Genomic DNA, 12765 nt, shown 5'->3' on the forward strand with positions numbered 1-12765 from the left:
TTTGTTGGCTGTCAACCTTGTCAACAAACTGAAAAAACATTAAAGAAGGCATTTCATGACAAATAAAATTAACTGAATAAAATCCCAAAAATGTTGCAGTTGTTGTGTCTCGTGTGAATACTCTGAAAACATATATCCAAAATCTTTACGGTGTTTAGATCGTAAATGAAATTATCTTTGCATATTTAACCTTCCTACATTTAATATCATAGTGAGAAGTGCATCTGTTACAAGTAAAAGCACTACAGGAAACTTTAGTTAACTTTTAGAAATAACTTTTCTTTGCACACAGAATTAGACTTGAATGACTCCAGCTCCATAGAGAAACCACTTTATTCAACTCCACAGAATTAAATGGAGTTCAGGAACCAGAGTAACTGGGAAGCACTAGCCTTTTCAGCAGACTCTTAAATTGTAGATGGATGATAGTAACATTCTATTACTGAAAAGCTATTCATGAATACCGGGAAAATGTGATGATCCAACTATTTTCAGTGAATCTTGAGTCAAGCGAAAACTTCTTGGCAATCGAGCCAAATATCCAACTATGAAAAACAAAAAGAAAACAAATGATATAAGTCTGTCTTGTAAAAATTTCAAAATATTAAAATAAGAGTACCTTGCCTCCACTGCAAGGAGCATAAATCAGTCTCCTATGACATGTTCTCTACTGCTCTGCATACTCCTTAAAGAATTTAATATACCTATAACTTACCCCTGTTATAAATCTTAACCCAGCCTTTCTGTGCCTACTTACAATACTCTCCCACCTTACAGGGCCCAAATCAAATTCCTCTCCTGTCCTCATTGCTCAGCTATCATGGAAAATAACTGGCATCTCTCTTTTAACAATCTACAACGGAATGCAGTTAATCATACATGCACACCATTCTTCTTGGTACAAACTCCACGCATGGAAGCACCAGTGTTTACGTCAAGGACCATTTATCAAGAACCATTTGCAAGCACCTCACCTTTAACATGGAAACTATTAAAAACCGGAACTATGAAAAGCATCTTGACTGTCTCCCTTCATTGTTGGATGAGCATATATATTATGGCATGATGGGGCATATGGGGACAGAATGAATGGGGAAGGCTATGCAACGACTGTAAAGCATTAACCCCAAAGAGCCTTGGCAGCAAGCAAGTAAAAGGGGAGATCATGGCACTGAAGGCTGGAGCAGAGCTTATTGGAAATTCTGCCACATCCTGAAATAGAGAAAGTTACTTTAGGTCACCAGTTGGAGGGTTTTGTCTGCAATAAGATTGACAGTCACTCCAACCTTACAGGTTTATTGTAGGGGCTGTGAAGTGCTATATAAATATCAGCCTTTACTCCTCACAGCTTACACGCTAAGATACTAATTGCTTGTGCTGTTTTTGACAGTCCTTATTGGAGGAAAGGAAAGCCAGGCAACATTTTAAAACAAAAACACAATCTTTCATTACCAGGTATAAGGCCAACAGCCATATTCAAACGCATCTTCCTTACACAGAATAATTAAAGACAATTCTTTATTCTCACGGAACTATCTTTGCACTAAAGACCTTGTCTTTATAATATATAAGGAGTAATCGTCATTCCCCCACTCCTATCGTGTCCTAGTATGCCCTCTGTTGCTGTGATAAACACTATGCCCCAAATCAGCATGGGACAGAGTGCAGAGAGGGTTTATTTCACCTTTCAGGCATACACTGACAATGTATACATTGTCCAGGAAAGCCAAGGGAAGGACTCAAGTCCAAACCTGGAGTAAGGAAGTGAAGTAGAAGCATGGAGGAACACTATTTGCTGGCTTCCTTCCTCTGGCTTGTTCAGCCTACTTTCTTACACAGCCCAGGACCATCTGCCCAGGGATGGCACCACTCCCAGAGAACTGGTCCATCCCTCATCAAAAGCAATTAAGGAATACTTGCCGGTCATGCTCACAGGTCAATCGGGTAGAAACAAATCTTCAGTTAAGGGTTCCTATCCCCGAGTGCCTATAGTTTGTGTCAAGTTTTACTAACAAGCACACCTCTTTTCTTGCTTTACTCCGCCCTATTCCTTTCTTCACATTCCTTCTCCGTTTGTATCCTTGGTTCTCCCTCATATGAACAAATTTTAACTTCTGACAAGTGTTATCTTTAGTACATTGCCTTAGGATCCATGGGACACAGCTTAATAGTAGTAAGGCTACACCTTAAAAGACACAAAAAATACAACCACAGCCTTCTACCTTAAAAAAGACAAAGCTAGTAAACTTTCTTTTCTTTCTCCAGTATAAATATATTTTCAAACTGTGAGAAGGGTTTAAATCCCAAAACCCCAGCGACATCCTGCATTTTACAGCTAGAGCCAACAGAGGGCGCTCCACCACCAAAGATGTTTCAAGAGCTCATTGGGGTGACAGCACAGGTCCAGCACAATACATCACTATGGACGGTCGCTCTGAAGCACAAGGTGGGCGATGACCCAAGAACTTATTAAGTTTATTAAGGCACTTTTCAATGAAAGCTTCACATCTGAACAATCTCCTGCAGCTAGGCCTCATTCGCCTTCGCGTTCCCACCGCGATCTTCCCTATCGTTCTCAGACACGAACCAAGGCTGCCCGGTGCAGGAGCAGCCACGGGGGGGAGGGGGAGCGCTTGGTGGGACGGGGACGGGGTCACGTGACTCGGGCCCACCGCAATTCTCGTGAGGAGCCGCGGCCGCCGGAGCGCCCTCCGTGCGGCGCCGAGCCTCACCTGCAGGGGGCGCCCGCAGCAAGGCGGAGAGCAGGACGGCGGCCACCGACAGCGCCGAGAGCGCGGAGCCCTCAGTCCCGGCCCGCCGCCGGCCCCGCGGAGCCCGGCCCGGGGCCAAGGCCTCCATCCACACGCCGCCGCCGGCCGAGCCTCGGCGCCGAAGGTCGTTACCTGGCGCGCGCCCACCCGCCGCCGGAAGTTGGCGGACGGCGGGCCGGAAGGACGGACCGACGGACACGCCGCCGCTTCCGCTCGGGCCGTCTGCGGGAGGTGTGCTAGCCTGGGAGCTGGCTTGGGAGCGTCCGGGAGGCAGGGGTGTCGATCCTTTGCCTTTGAGGCCACCGCACCCCTGAGGGAACCCGCCAGAACCGAAGTGGCTTGTCAGAGATTCCAAAGCTAGGAGAACAATCTTGTGCCCCAGAGTTCTAACCTTGGCCTTTCTCTGGTGTCTGTGGTAGAAAGGAAAACCCTCCTGACTACCCTGGCAATGTATTGAGTTTCAGCCTTTGGGCTGCTGATCCTGAGGACTAATGGCAAGGCACGTATAGGTCTCATAAAGTAACCTATATGATTATAGTAATGCCAACAACTTGTACATTCTCAGTATGTGGAACTTCATGGAAGCGAGATCCAGTGAACACCTAGGAGGGATTAAAGGTTTCTCCTAAAACAGATGACATGATGGGAAAACAGAGGAAATGGCCCTAGATGAAACTGACTCAGCTTGGAAGATCACACCTTTCAGAACCTGACTCCGGGAAAACATACCAAACCAGCTAAGAGGCCATTTATAGTGAGAGTGTATTTTAAGGTGAAAGAGAATCATACTCCACTTTTCTGCTTTTGGACGCATTTAATGATAGTCGAGCTGTGGTAGAAATAAATCTTAAATATTTTGAACAACTAAAAACAGTCTGGCTTCTTCACTTTAATATGAAGAAATGAGCGGTATGGGGTGAATTAAAACTCTCTGACTTCATATTTTGAATATACTGTGTCCAGGACCTCATGCTGAAAGATTTAGCCATTTATTTTCAATTTTACCTCTTGTTTAGTGGTATATCTCTAAATTTCAAACTTCATCAGAGGTGGGCGTGGTCACTGCTTATACAAACTACCTTACAGTTGATCTGATTTATATATTCTGTTCCTGGATATTGTACAAGCTTGCTTTGGTTTTGTTGTTTGTTTCTTTCTTTTTTTCTTTTTTTTTTGGTTTGCTTGCTTGATTCATTTAAGGAAGGTGCGGATTTTTATCCCTCAAATTCTAATACTTCAATTTAGTTGCGGTTTTCACACACCAAATTGTCTATTTAAAAACAGCTCTTAAGTGGACTGGTACACTTATCATTCTAAACGGATTTTAGCCATTTACTGAAATAACATAAAATCCCTCATTGCTTCCCCTCTGGACATTGTGGTGTCCTTAAGGAAACTGAGGATAATTTTAATTATATAAGGATGCACCTTTACTTTGGCTATAATTTCTGAATTGCTTTCCTTAAAAATGAGTATTAATGCATGTTCATTGTTACAGTGTGTTTAAATTAAACATACTAATTTTTATCACATATCAGCTAAATACTTAGTTCTAGTTTTTATGTCAGAGAGAGAGAGACTGTATATGTGGTATATTCACTAGATCAACTTCAGTATATTCTTTAAGTGATTCTTACCCACAAAATATAAACATGAAAAATACATATTTGTACTTATATGTAAATATGTATATGATATTAGTTTCCTGAGTATTGGAGAAAAGAGTGTAAAAGAAATATTACTAGCACTTTTGGGGGATGGTTCCTAAGAAATACATTATGATTCACACAATAAGTAGTTCCATGAGTTATGGTTCTACCTGTTGCCAAGCAACAAAGGCTCTTTTTTTCTTTTATTCTGCCCTATTTCTGTACTTCCCTATCTCTCTTTCAGCAGAAAAAAAAATACCTTGAGATTAAAAAAACACTAACATTTAGAAAATTGAATTAATAATTTTATGCTAGATTAATCTTAATCTCCCACTATTGGAAATATGGGCTCTTAATAGCTAAAGAAAAAAAGAATTATCAAAAGAATTTAATTTGCAATCCTTAAAAATGATGAGAGATTCCATGGATATGGAGGTTAAGAACAAACCCGGAAAGATAAGTATCCCTAAAAGGTTCGTCTTCTCAGGAGCAAGGACTCTGGAGCATACAGATTACCCGCACTATTGCAATCTCTTACGGAAAATGAACATGCCCTTTGTGAAAGGACCTGAAGACAGACATAACTATGGCAGATTTGAAAATAAAGGCAACCCTGCGTTTTTAAAATTTCATCCTTATCCCCCTTCAGTGCTGCCGGATTACCATCTTCACTACTCTTATCCCCCACCCTATGGGAAGGAGTATCCACTGTTTCCACTTCGTGATGATGTGCCCTTAGGTGATCCCTGCTCAGGATTCCTGAGTCCTGGTGCTGATGCTGATTTAAAGCCTGGCATTGGCAGAACCATACCAAACCTGGTGAGTTTCAGTGATGTGAAACCTCAAAATCGAGTTCCGAGGCCAGACAAAGGATTTCAAACAACGATCAAAAGGCAAACGGTACTATCAGAAGAGCTACAACAGAGCAGAAGATGGAATTCCAGGGAAGTACCAGACAGTTCCATCAGGGCAAAACTTGGCGGTAAGTAAAGTAACATAGCCTTGAGATGTTTCTTGTGTGAGGTAAAGGAGCATGAACTGGAGCTTTTCAGAATTTTAGCAGTTATAGTAGCATAAATTATAACCAGACAAATTATTTTAAGTTAGATTTTAAGAAGGTTTTATTAAAATGATACAAATCTGCTTATGAAAACAAAATTTTGTTTAAAAACCAAATATGATTTGTACTGATCAACAGCAAACATAGAACAGATATAGTTTTATAGATAGCCTTATTTTACCAGAAGAGGATTTATGTATCGCTTTCATAATTTCATAACAAGCTTCTCTCTTTATTTCTCTCCCTTGTAAACAATCTGCTGAGGAGAAAGTGAGGTTTCAGGGACTGAAATGAAATGTGGAAGAAGATATAAGTAAATTGGGTAAGAACGGGAACTGAAGAGAAGCAAAGCCTCCATAAATAGCCTTATGCTTCCGAAGGCTGAATTAATGGTGCTACTGTCATCTGTGCCAGGATTCTCTGGACACATTTGTAGTGAGAAATATCTCCAAAGGAAAACCACAGCAACCACGTCCTGTGTAGGGAAGTGTGCATGGTAGGCAGGGAGGGAGGGATAAAAGATTAGCATCTTTGACTGTGGGAAAAGGAAAAGGTCAAACCTGTGGCGGAGGTGCCTGACTTGCTGTGGTGGCAGAGACTGCAGAACGCTTCCACAGTCATCTTCAGCTTTCATCCAAAACCTTAGAAGACAGTTGTGAAGGAGGGCAAGGCCACCCATGTTGGCACAGTAGAGATGCATACTTTCTGACATTCCTCTCAGAGAAATAGTGAAGTTAATAGGTACCAAGCAAGAAAAAGAAATCGAAATGAAAAAGAGCAGTCAGCATGACTCCAGCCTCACCTTCCAACCACTTTTAAGGTGGAAGAGAGAAACTGAAGAGGCATAAGCAGGGGAAAACGTGGTGCTTTTTGCATATCACTCCACTTACTTTCTTCAGGGTGGGCTTAGGGGAATGCCTGAGTTATAGAACTCTTACGTAGAGTACTAATGAGGTCAGCATATTTTGAGTTAGCTATCTGAAAATTCTATCTAGGAAAATAAGTCACTGATCAGCAAACAAATTTGTTTCAACAAAAACACTATGTTCGTTACTAGAAATCAAAAAAGGAGCATGGGTTCATTCTTTATTAATATTCCAACACATAATAGCTTATTACTAATAATACATCATTAAAAGAGATAAAGTCATTTTTAGATGTATATGCTACTTATACCAGGAAAGCAAAAAACCCCAGTCCAATATAATTTCAAAGGGAACATTGTTGATCAGTCCTTTGTTTTTTGTTTGTTTGTTTGTTTGTTTTTTGAGACAAGGTTTCTCTGTGTACCTCTGACTGTCCTGGAACTCATTCTGTAGACCTCGAATTCAGAGATCCACCTGCCTCTACCTCCCAAGTGCTAGAATTAAAGGCATGTACCACCGCTGCCTGTCTGTTGGTCAGTTCTTTAAAGTAGTTCTTACCCTGAATTCTTAAAATATCATTACAAAAGACTTTAGGGTAAAGAGTGGCTTGTCAAAGACACTAAATTACCAAGATGGTTTTGATAAACATGGTACCGACACTTAGAACGAAATTTAGGTCTTATCTGAGCTGTACATTCAACTGCCTGATTCAGAATAGAACCTGAGAGTTTAGGCTCCAAGATCAAGACAGTATGAGCTTCAATCATAAGCTTTTCTGTTATGTGGCCCAGGGCCAGTTAGAATTCTCTGTCTACCTGTGTGTCCTTATAAACTAAGGAGAGTGATTCATAGCATGTTAATAGTCATTATTTTATATGAATAGAATCCCAGTCCTGTCAAATCTTTTCACTTTTTTGTTCATGGATGGCTCTTTTTATACTCTACCAGGCAATGGTTTTAAACTTAATCTAATTGTTTCTGAGCTCTTTCCTAGACCCTCCCTCTCATTGCAGCAGATGGCTTGGTTTTCCTTGCCATAGCTAAAATGAGTTTTCTTGTCACCTGCTTTCCTTCACTTTGGACTCCAGCTGATATCAATATTTAAACCCTCTGTGTGTCTTTTCATCTTTCCATCCTCCTAAGGCATTTATAAAAATACATACAGAAGACTAGCTACACATATGTCAGTTACGGAGGGGGAGAAATCAAAAGTCAAGCAGTCGGAGATTTGCCTCTTCACGAAGCTTTCCGGACTTGCAAAAAGCTGCCTACTCCCTCTGTCCCTTGGATGGCAGAAAGAAATGGAGCTTCAATGAGTCATCATTTTGATTATGAAAGTAATATAAGCAATATTTTTATGTGTACTAATCAGTGGTTCATAAACATGTTGAACACTTAAACTGCATGCCACAAACTTGAATCACTTTTTGCTGTTCTTTAACTTCTTCTTTCAATGTTGATAACAGTAAAGATAAAGAAAACACAGCTTAGAATGGTCACAACAACTCCATCTGAATAAGAAATGTATTCATTATTGGAATCCAGAATAAGCTGGGAATGGGGTGCCAGAGTGGAATTGGGAGATGACCACTGAACGCCTGGGCTGTACAAACCACCTCTCACAATCTTTCCTTTGTCCACATAGCTCCCAAATATTAACATCTGGATCCAAGATTTGTACAGTGCCTTAATTCATGGAGCAAGACTCTGCTTAGAGGACAAAGAAGATGCTTCTGTCCCTAGAGCACTGCAGGACTGTCTATGGAAGCAACCAGAGCCACCCCAGCACCATCTCTTCTGTTAGTCACTTGAGGAACTCATAGGGACTTCTGAAAGTTTTAAACTCTCTAAAATACTCCAAAGCAACCCATCTACAGATTAAGCCCAAGGATCTCCCATGCTGACACTTTCTCCTCCTGCTCTTCCACCACTCCCTTCCTGACTCGGTCCAATAGCTATAACTCTTCACTCTGTAGCTCCCTCGCAGCACTCTGCTTTCACAGACCTGGCTCCTACAATACATGCTATTTCCCTGCCTGGAACAACAGCTTTTCATCCACTTCCCCTTTTTCAAAAATTTAAGTCCTATTTAATTTTCAAGATTAGATCAGTTGTCATCTTCAGGAAGATGTTCCTAACTCCTGACAGTCTGGTTGGACTAGATAACCCTTTTCTGCAATCTCACAGAACTCTGGTCTCCATTATGGTTGCAGTTGCCTCATAGTGGTTTCAGTACTCACGTGCATGAAGTTTCTGCTCGTTCATCAGCATCTCAGAACAAAACTCTGCTTTTCATTTTGATATGCCCATCAGTTTCTACTTACAGTACAGCAAATACTTTGAAGGCTATATCGTTGCTAAATATATTATATGGTTAGTGTCTTAAGATTTCTAGTCTATAGTTAGATGGGTTGCCTGCATAGTATCCAAAATTGCTTTTTGCTACTACCATCCCTAATATGTGTACACACACACATACACACACTATATACAGATCCCTAGTATTCAACAACCCTCTTACAATAGCAAATTAAACAATCAAGTAATTCTCTCATCTGTTGTAATTTACTGAGGACATATCTCAGAAATATTGTGTCTTTGTAGCAATTCACATTGCAGATATCATCCTTACAGACTTCTCTGAAAGATTCAGGAAATTAATTAAATAATTCATTACAAAATGCCTAATACCATATAATATAGCTCTCTAGTAGGGGAACATTGGGGGTTTTGTTTGGTTGGCTTTTTGAAATGGATATATTATTGTCTTGATTTCTTCATGTCATGAGTTGGACAACTTAACCTGTATATTAATTGGTTATATGATTTCTTTCAATTCTATCTTTAAAAAAAAACACTAAATGAGAAGTTACAGGAATTCCATTTGGACACACATAGTGTTACATGGGGACTGATGTAGCGATGTGGAAATGGAGGTTGGTGGGCATCTCCAGAAGTAATAGTGTACTTTAGTTGGAACAGCTGAAGCACCTCAGCCTCTGCAAGATAGGAGCTTGTATGCATGCGGTGTGTGGGTCTTGAGGCTTTAGAGGACAAAATGATAGTGGGGGTACTTTAGAGATAGAAGACTCAATCTGAAGGTAAGTTCCCCTGCAGTCTGGAAGTGGAGATACCAACGGGTTTGGTATGTGGCCCTCCTTATCAGAATTTTGCACAGGTTTTATCAGTCAAGTCAACTGTCGTGTCCAAAGTTTTTCCGGACACCTGAGGCTTTGAGTTCATGAACCCTTCATTCTCAACCCTTAGGACAGATTAAAAAGAAGGAGGTGGATTTTTTTTCTCATTGGATACTTACTGCAGAAAGGGGGATGAGGAGCTAGGCTGTTTCACCAGGCTCTAAGGGAGAATAGATTGGGTTGATTTTATAGAGCAGAGCAGAGTTTTAACTTGATCAGCTGTGAGGCATTATTCTACCACCTTCACGCACTCCTAGAAAACCTCTACAAAGATTGAGGGTTAAAAATGGATGACTTGGTTACAGAATGAAGCTGAGAGATTGACCAGAAGGGTGGAGGAGGAGGAGGAGGAGGAGGAGGAGGAGGATAAGCAATGGGAGACAAAGAGATGAGTCAGTGAGGGGAGGTGGGTGTCAGTATATAGAGGACCCCATGTAATGGGGGAGGTATTTATATTGTGTCTCAAAGGACTATAGTATTTGGCAGGAGAGAGTTAGGGCAGAGTGGGAAGAGAGCCAACAGAGTTGATAAATTTGAGAAGAGCAATATCTTGCCATTTAGGACTTAAAAAAGAGTCTGGGGTGGTAAGAGGCTGGAAAAATCAGGCTGGATCAAGGAGATAATATTTAATGAGAATTATATGGTTATGCATATCTTATCCATGTGTCTTATTTTTAAAAGCGAATCTAGACATTTTTAAATTTCAGAAACTTGCATTGACTGTTCCAAAAAAGATTAGGGACTATTAACCATTGTTATGATTTATTTTAGCTTTACTATGAGCAAAATGAAGTTAAGCCAAGTTGACAACTTTAATTTCCAAGAGCACTTACTTAGAAGTCAATTTGTTACTAAATACAGAATGTTAAAAAGCACATATGGACAGTCTATGAACATAATCATAAATAAAAACATGCTTTAAAATCTATATTTTGAACATTAATGTTTTGTTATGATTATGGTTTTATAACTTTCATTGTTAAAGGAAAACTTAAAACATATTGTTAGATCAGGCAGAAACAAAAACAGATACATGTCAATGGGACAGTAAGTGGGGAGTGTTTTTTTTTCAGTTGGGGAAAACGAGCCTGAAGCTGTGTCACAAAAGCAGCAGACAGTGCAACCTGGCAGAGACTATTGCAGTGGCTCCTCACTGGCAGCAGCTGGTCTAGCACTTGACCATTTATCCTTTGAGTCTCTTTTGGGACCATGAATCTTAAGAGTGCTAGCTCCCTGTGCTAATATACCAGTCAGTATTGGAAGCAGGTGCCCAGGAAAGTATTTAACTTCTCCTTCAAAGCCAATCATTGTATTGTGCAAAACTATCAAAATTGAAACAAACGAAAACATTAAAATTATAAAATAAGCATTTTAGAGGTTTGATGTTTCTCCTTAGTTGAATATAAAGGAATGTGCTGATTCCCTGGGAACTCAATGGGACTATGAAGTTTTATGGGTGCCACCATTTTGGTTTGTGTCATGTGGTGATGTTTAACCAAAATGGTGGTGAAGTCACATGACATTTGTCTTTATGATATCATTAGCAAAGATGGAAGCCCAGATGCTTGGTTGCTTCCATCTTGATGGACTCCCTAGCCAAGATGGCAGCAAACCATGGTTGTTTTTCTCTGCTCAAGTGAAGTCAGTCACATGGTAAAGTGAGCCCATCCTCCACTGTGGCACAAGTCCCTGTGGAATCCACCATTTTTTAGATCAAATGTGGATTGTTATACCCTTTTCTTTAAAAAATACAGTAGTTAGGAAGATTAGTATGGATATAAGAGAAGATGGTACCTATGGTCTAGGCAAGTTGGCCCAAAATAGCTAAATAAAGAAAATGGAGACGGAATCTCATGGCCCCAGCTGTTTTATCTACTGAAGTTATCTAAATCAGTGAGGATTTGGAGGTCGAGAGTACTTCCAAAGATAGCCATTGTCTAAGTGACAGGGCCAGATATGACTTCAAAGCTCACATGCAACACAGTGCATCTAGATTTGTGACTGATATAAACCTTTAAGACTGTTATTGTCAAGTATAAATGTGGTGGTAGTTTGAATGTAATTGCCTCCATAAGTTCAAAGGGAGAGACACTATTAGGAGGTATGGCTTTGTTGGAGTAGGTATGACTTTGTTGGAGGAAGTGTGTCACTGTGGAGGCAGACTTTGAGTTTTCTCATGCTCAAGATACTGTCCAGTGTCTGAGTCCACTTCTTGATGCCTTCTGATCAAAATGGAGCCAGCACCATGTCTGCCTGCACACTGCCATGTTCCCCACCATGATGATAATAGACTGAAACTAAGAAGCTCTAAGCAAGCTACCCCAATGAAATGTTTTCCTTATAAGAGTTGCTGTGGTATGGTGTCTCTTCGCAGTAATAGAAACCCTAAGACAAATATTTAGACAAATCTGTGCAATAGACAAAGCTATTACCAAAAAAACACAGAAAATAACAGCAAGTCTGCTAAACACAAAGAAGTCATAGTTTAAGCAACAGAAAATTAAGCTAAGAATGAGTAGTAACAGTGGATGCCTTAGATAATGCTTCTCTAAACTGCAAGAAACGGTTACATAGAAGCTTTGTCTAACACTACTATCTATTGCGTGGTGTTTGGAATAAGACAGATTCACAGCAGCCCAAAGAAGGAAGCCAAGTGGTACCAGTCATGTGTTAAAATGGTTTGCCTCCAGAACACTTCAATGTCTTAGTCCCCATAGAAGGGTTAGATATGGCTCCACTATACCAAATAAGCTTTATAAAGGAACAAGAATGTTTGTTTCCACGAGTTTTAAAACAGAGCATTTCACCTGGGAATCCACATAACCTATCTCTGTGGTAAATAAATCACTATTATTTATTTTAAGCTTAAAACGTGTACTAGGACTGAGAAATGGTCTTGGATCAAGTACTCTGCTTGGCTAGCACTCTAGGTGTATGCATAACCTGTGGTTTGTACCTATGGCTATAATAGCTATAGCTCAAAGTGGACATTGGTTTTACTATAGATGCAGATATCCACAAATTCCATGTAACATGCTTAGATTCTAGGTCTTCGCACTAACACAATTTTAAGTTTGTAAGGTTTGGTCAGCATACCTGCCTCTAGTTTCATTTGTTGTGCACACTCAATGTTGGAATTGGAAAAATGACCAACTAGTTCAGAGCACTAAGTTGCATCCAGAACTGTGGACAATTATGACCCAAATATTTGAGTTAGTAATC

General features: G+C 40.3%; 2 protein-coding genes across 2 annotated transcripts in view; one reads left to right on the forward strand and one right to left on the reverse strand.

The window, feature by feature from the left end:
• Zpbp (zona pellucida binding protein) overlaps positions 1-2934 on the reverse strand; it is a 116530-nt gene extending 113596 nt beyond the window's left edge. Inside the window, exons 1-2 of the mRNA XM_075944321.1 lie at positions 2733-2934; positions 465-545 (exon numbers count right to left, since the gene is read on the reverse strand). Of these exons, the coding sequence (XP_075800436.1) occupies positions 465-545; positions 2733-2859 (208 nt within the window). The 5' untranslated portion in view covers positions 2860-2934. The remainder of the gene's footprint in view (positions 1-464; positions 546-2732) is intronic.
• Positions 2935-4843: 1909 nt separating this feature from the next.
• Positions 4844-12765, forward strand: part of Spmip7 (sperm microtubule inner protein 7) — a 43245-nt gene continuing 35323 nt past the window's right edge. Inside the window, 1 exon segment of the mRNA XM_075943399.1 lies at positions 4844-5402. Coding sequence (XP_075799514.1) covers positions 4844-5402 — 559 coding nt within the window.

This window comes from Microtus pennsylvanicus, chromosome 12 (genome assembly GCF_037038515.1).
Source record: "Microtus pennsylvanicus isolate mMicPen1 chromosome 12, mMicPen1.hap1, whole genome shotgun sequence".
In the NCBI taxonomy this organism is placed as follows: Eukaryota; Metazoa; Chordata; class Mammalia; order Rodentia; family Cricetidae; genus Microtus; species Microtus pennsylvanicus.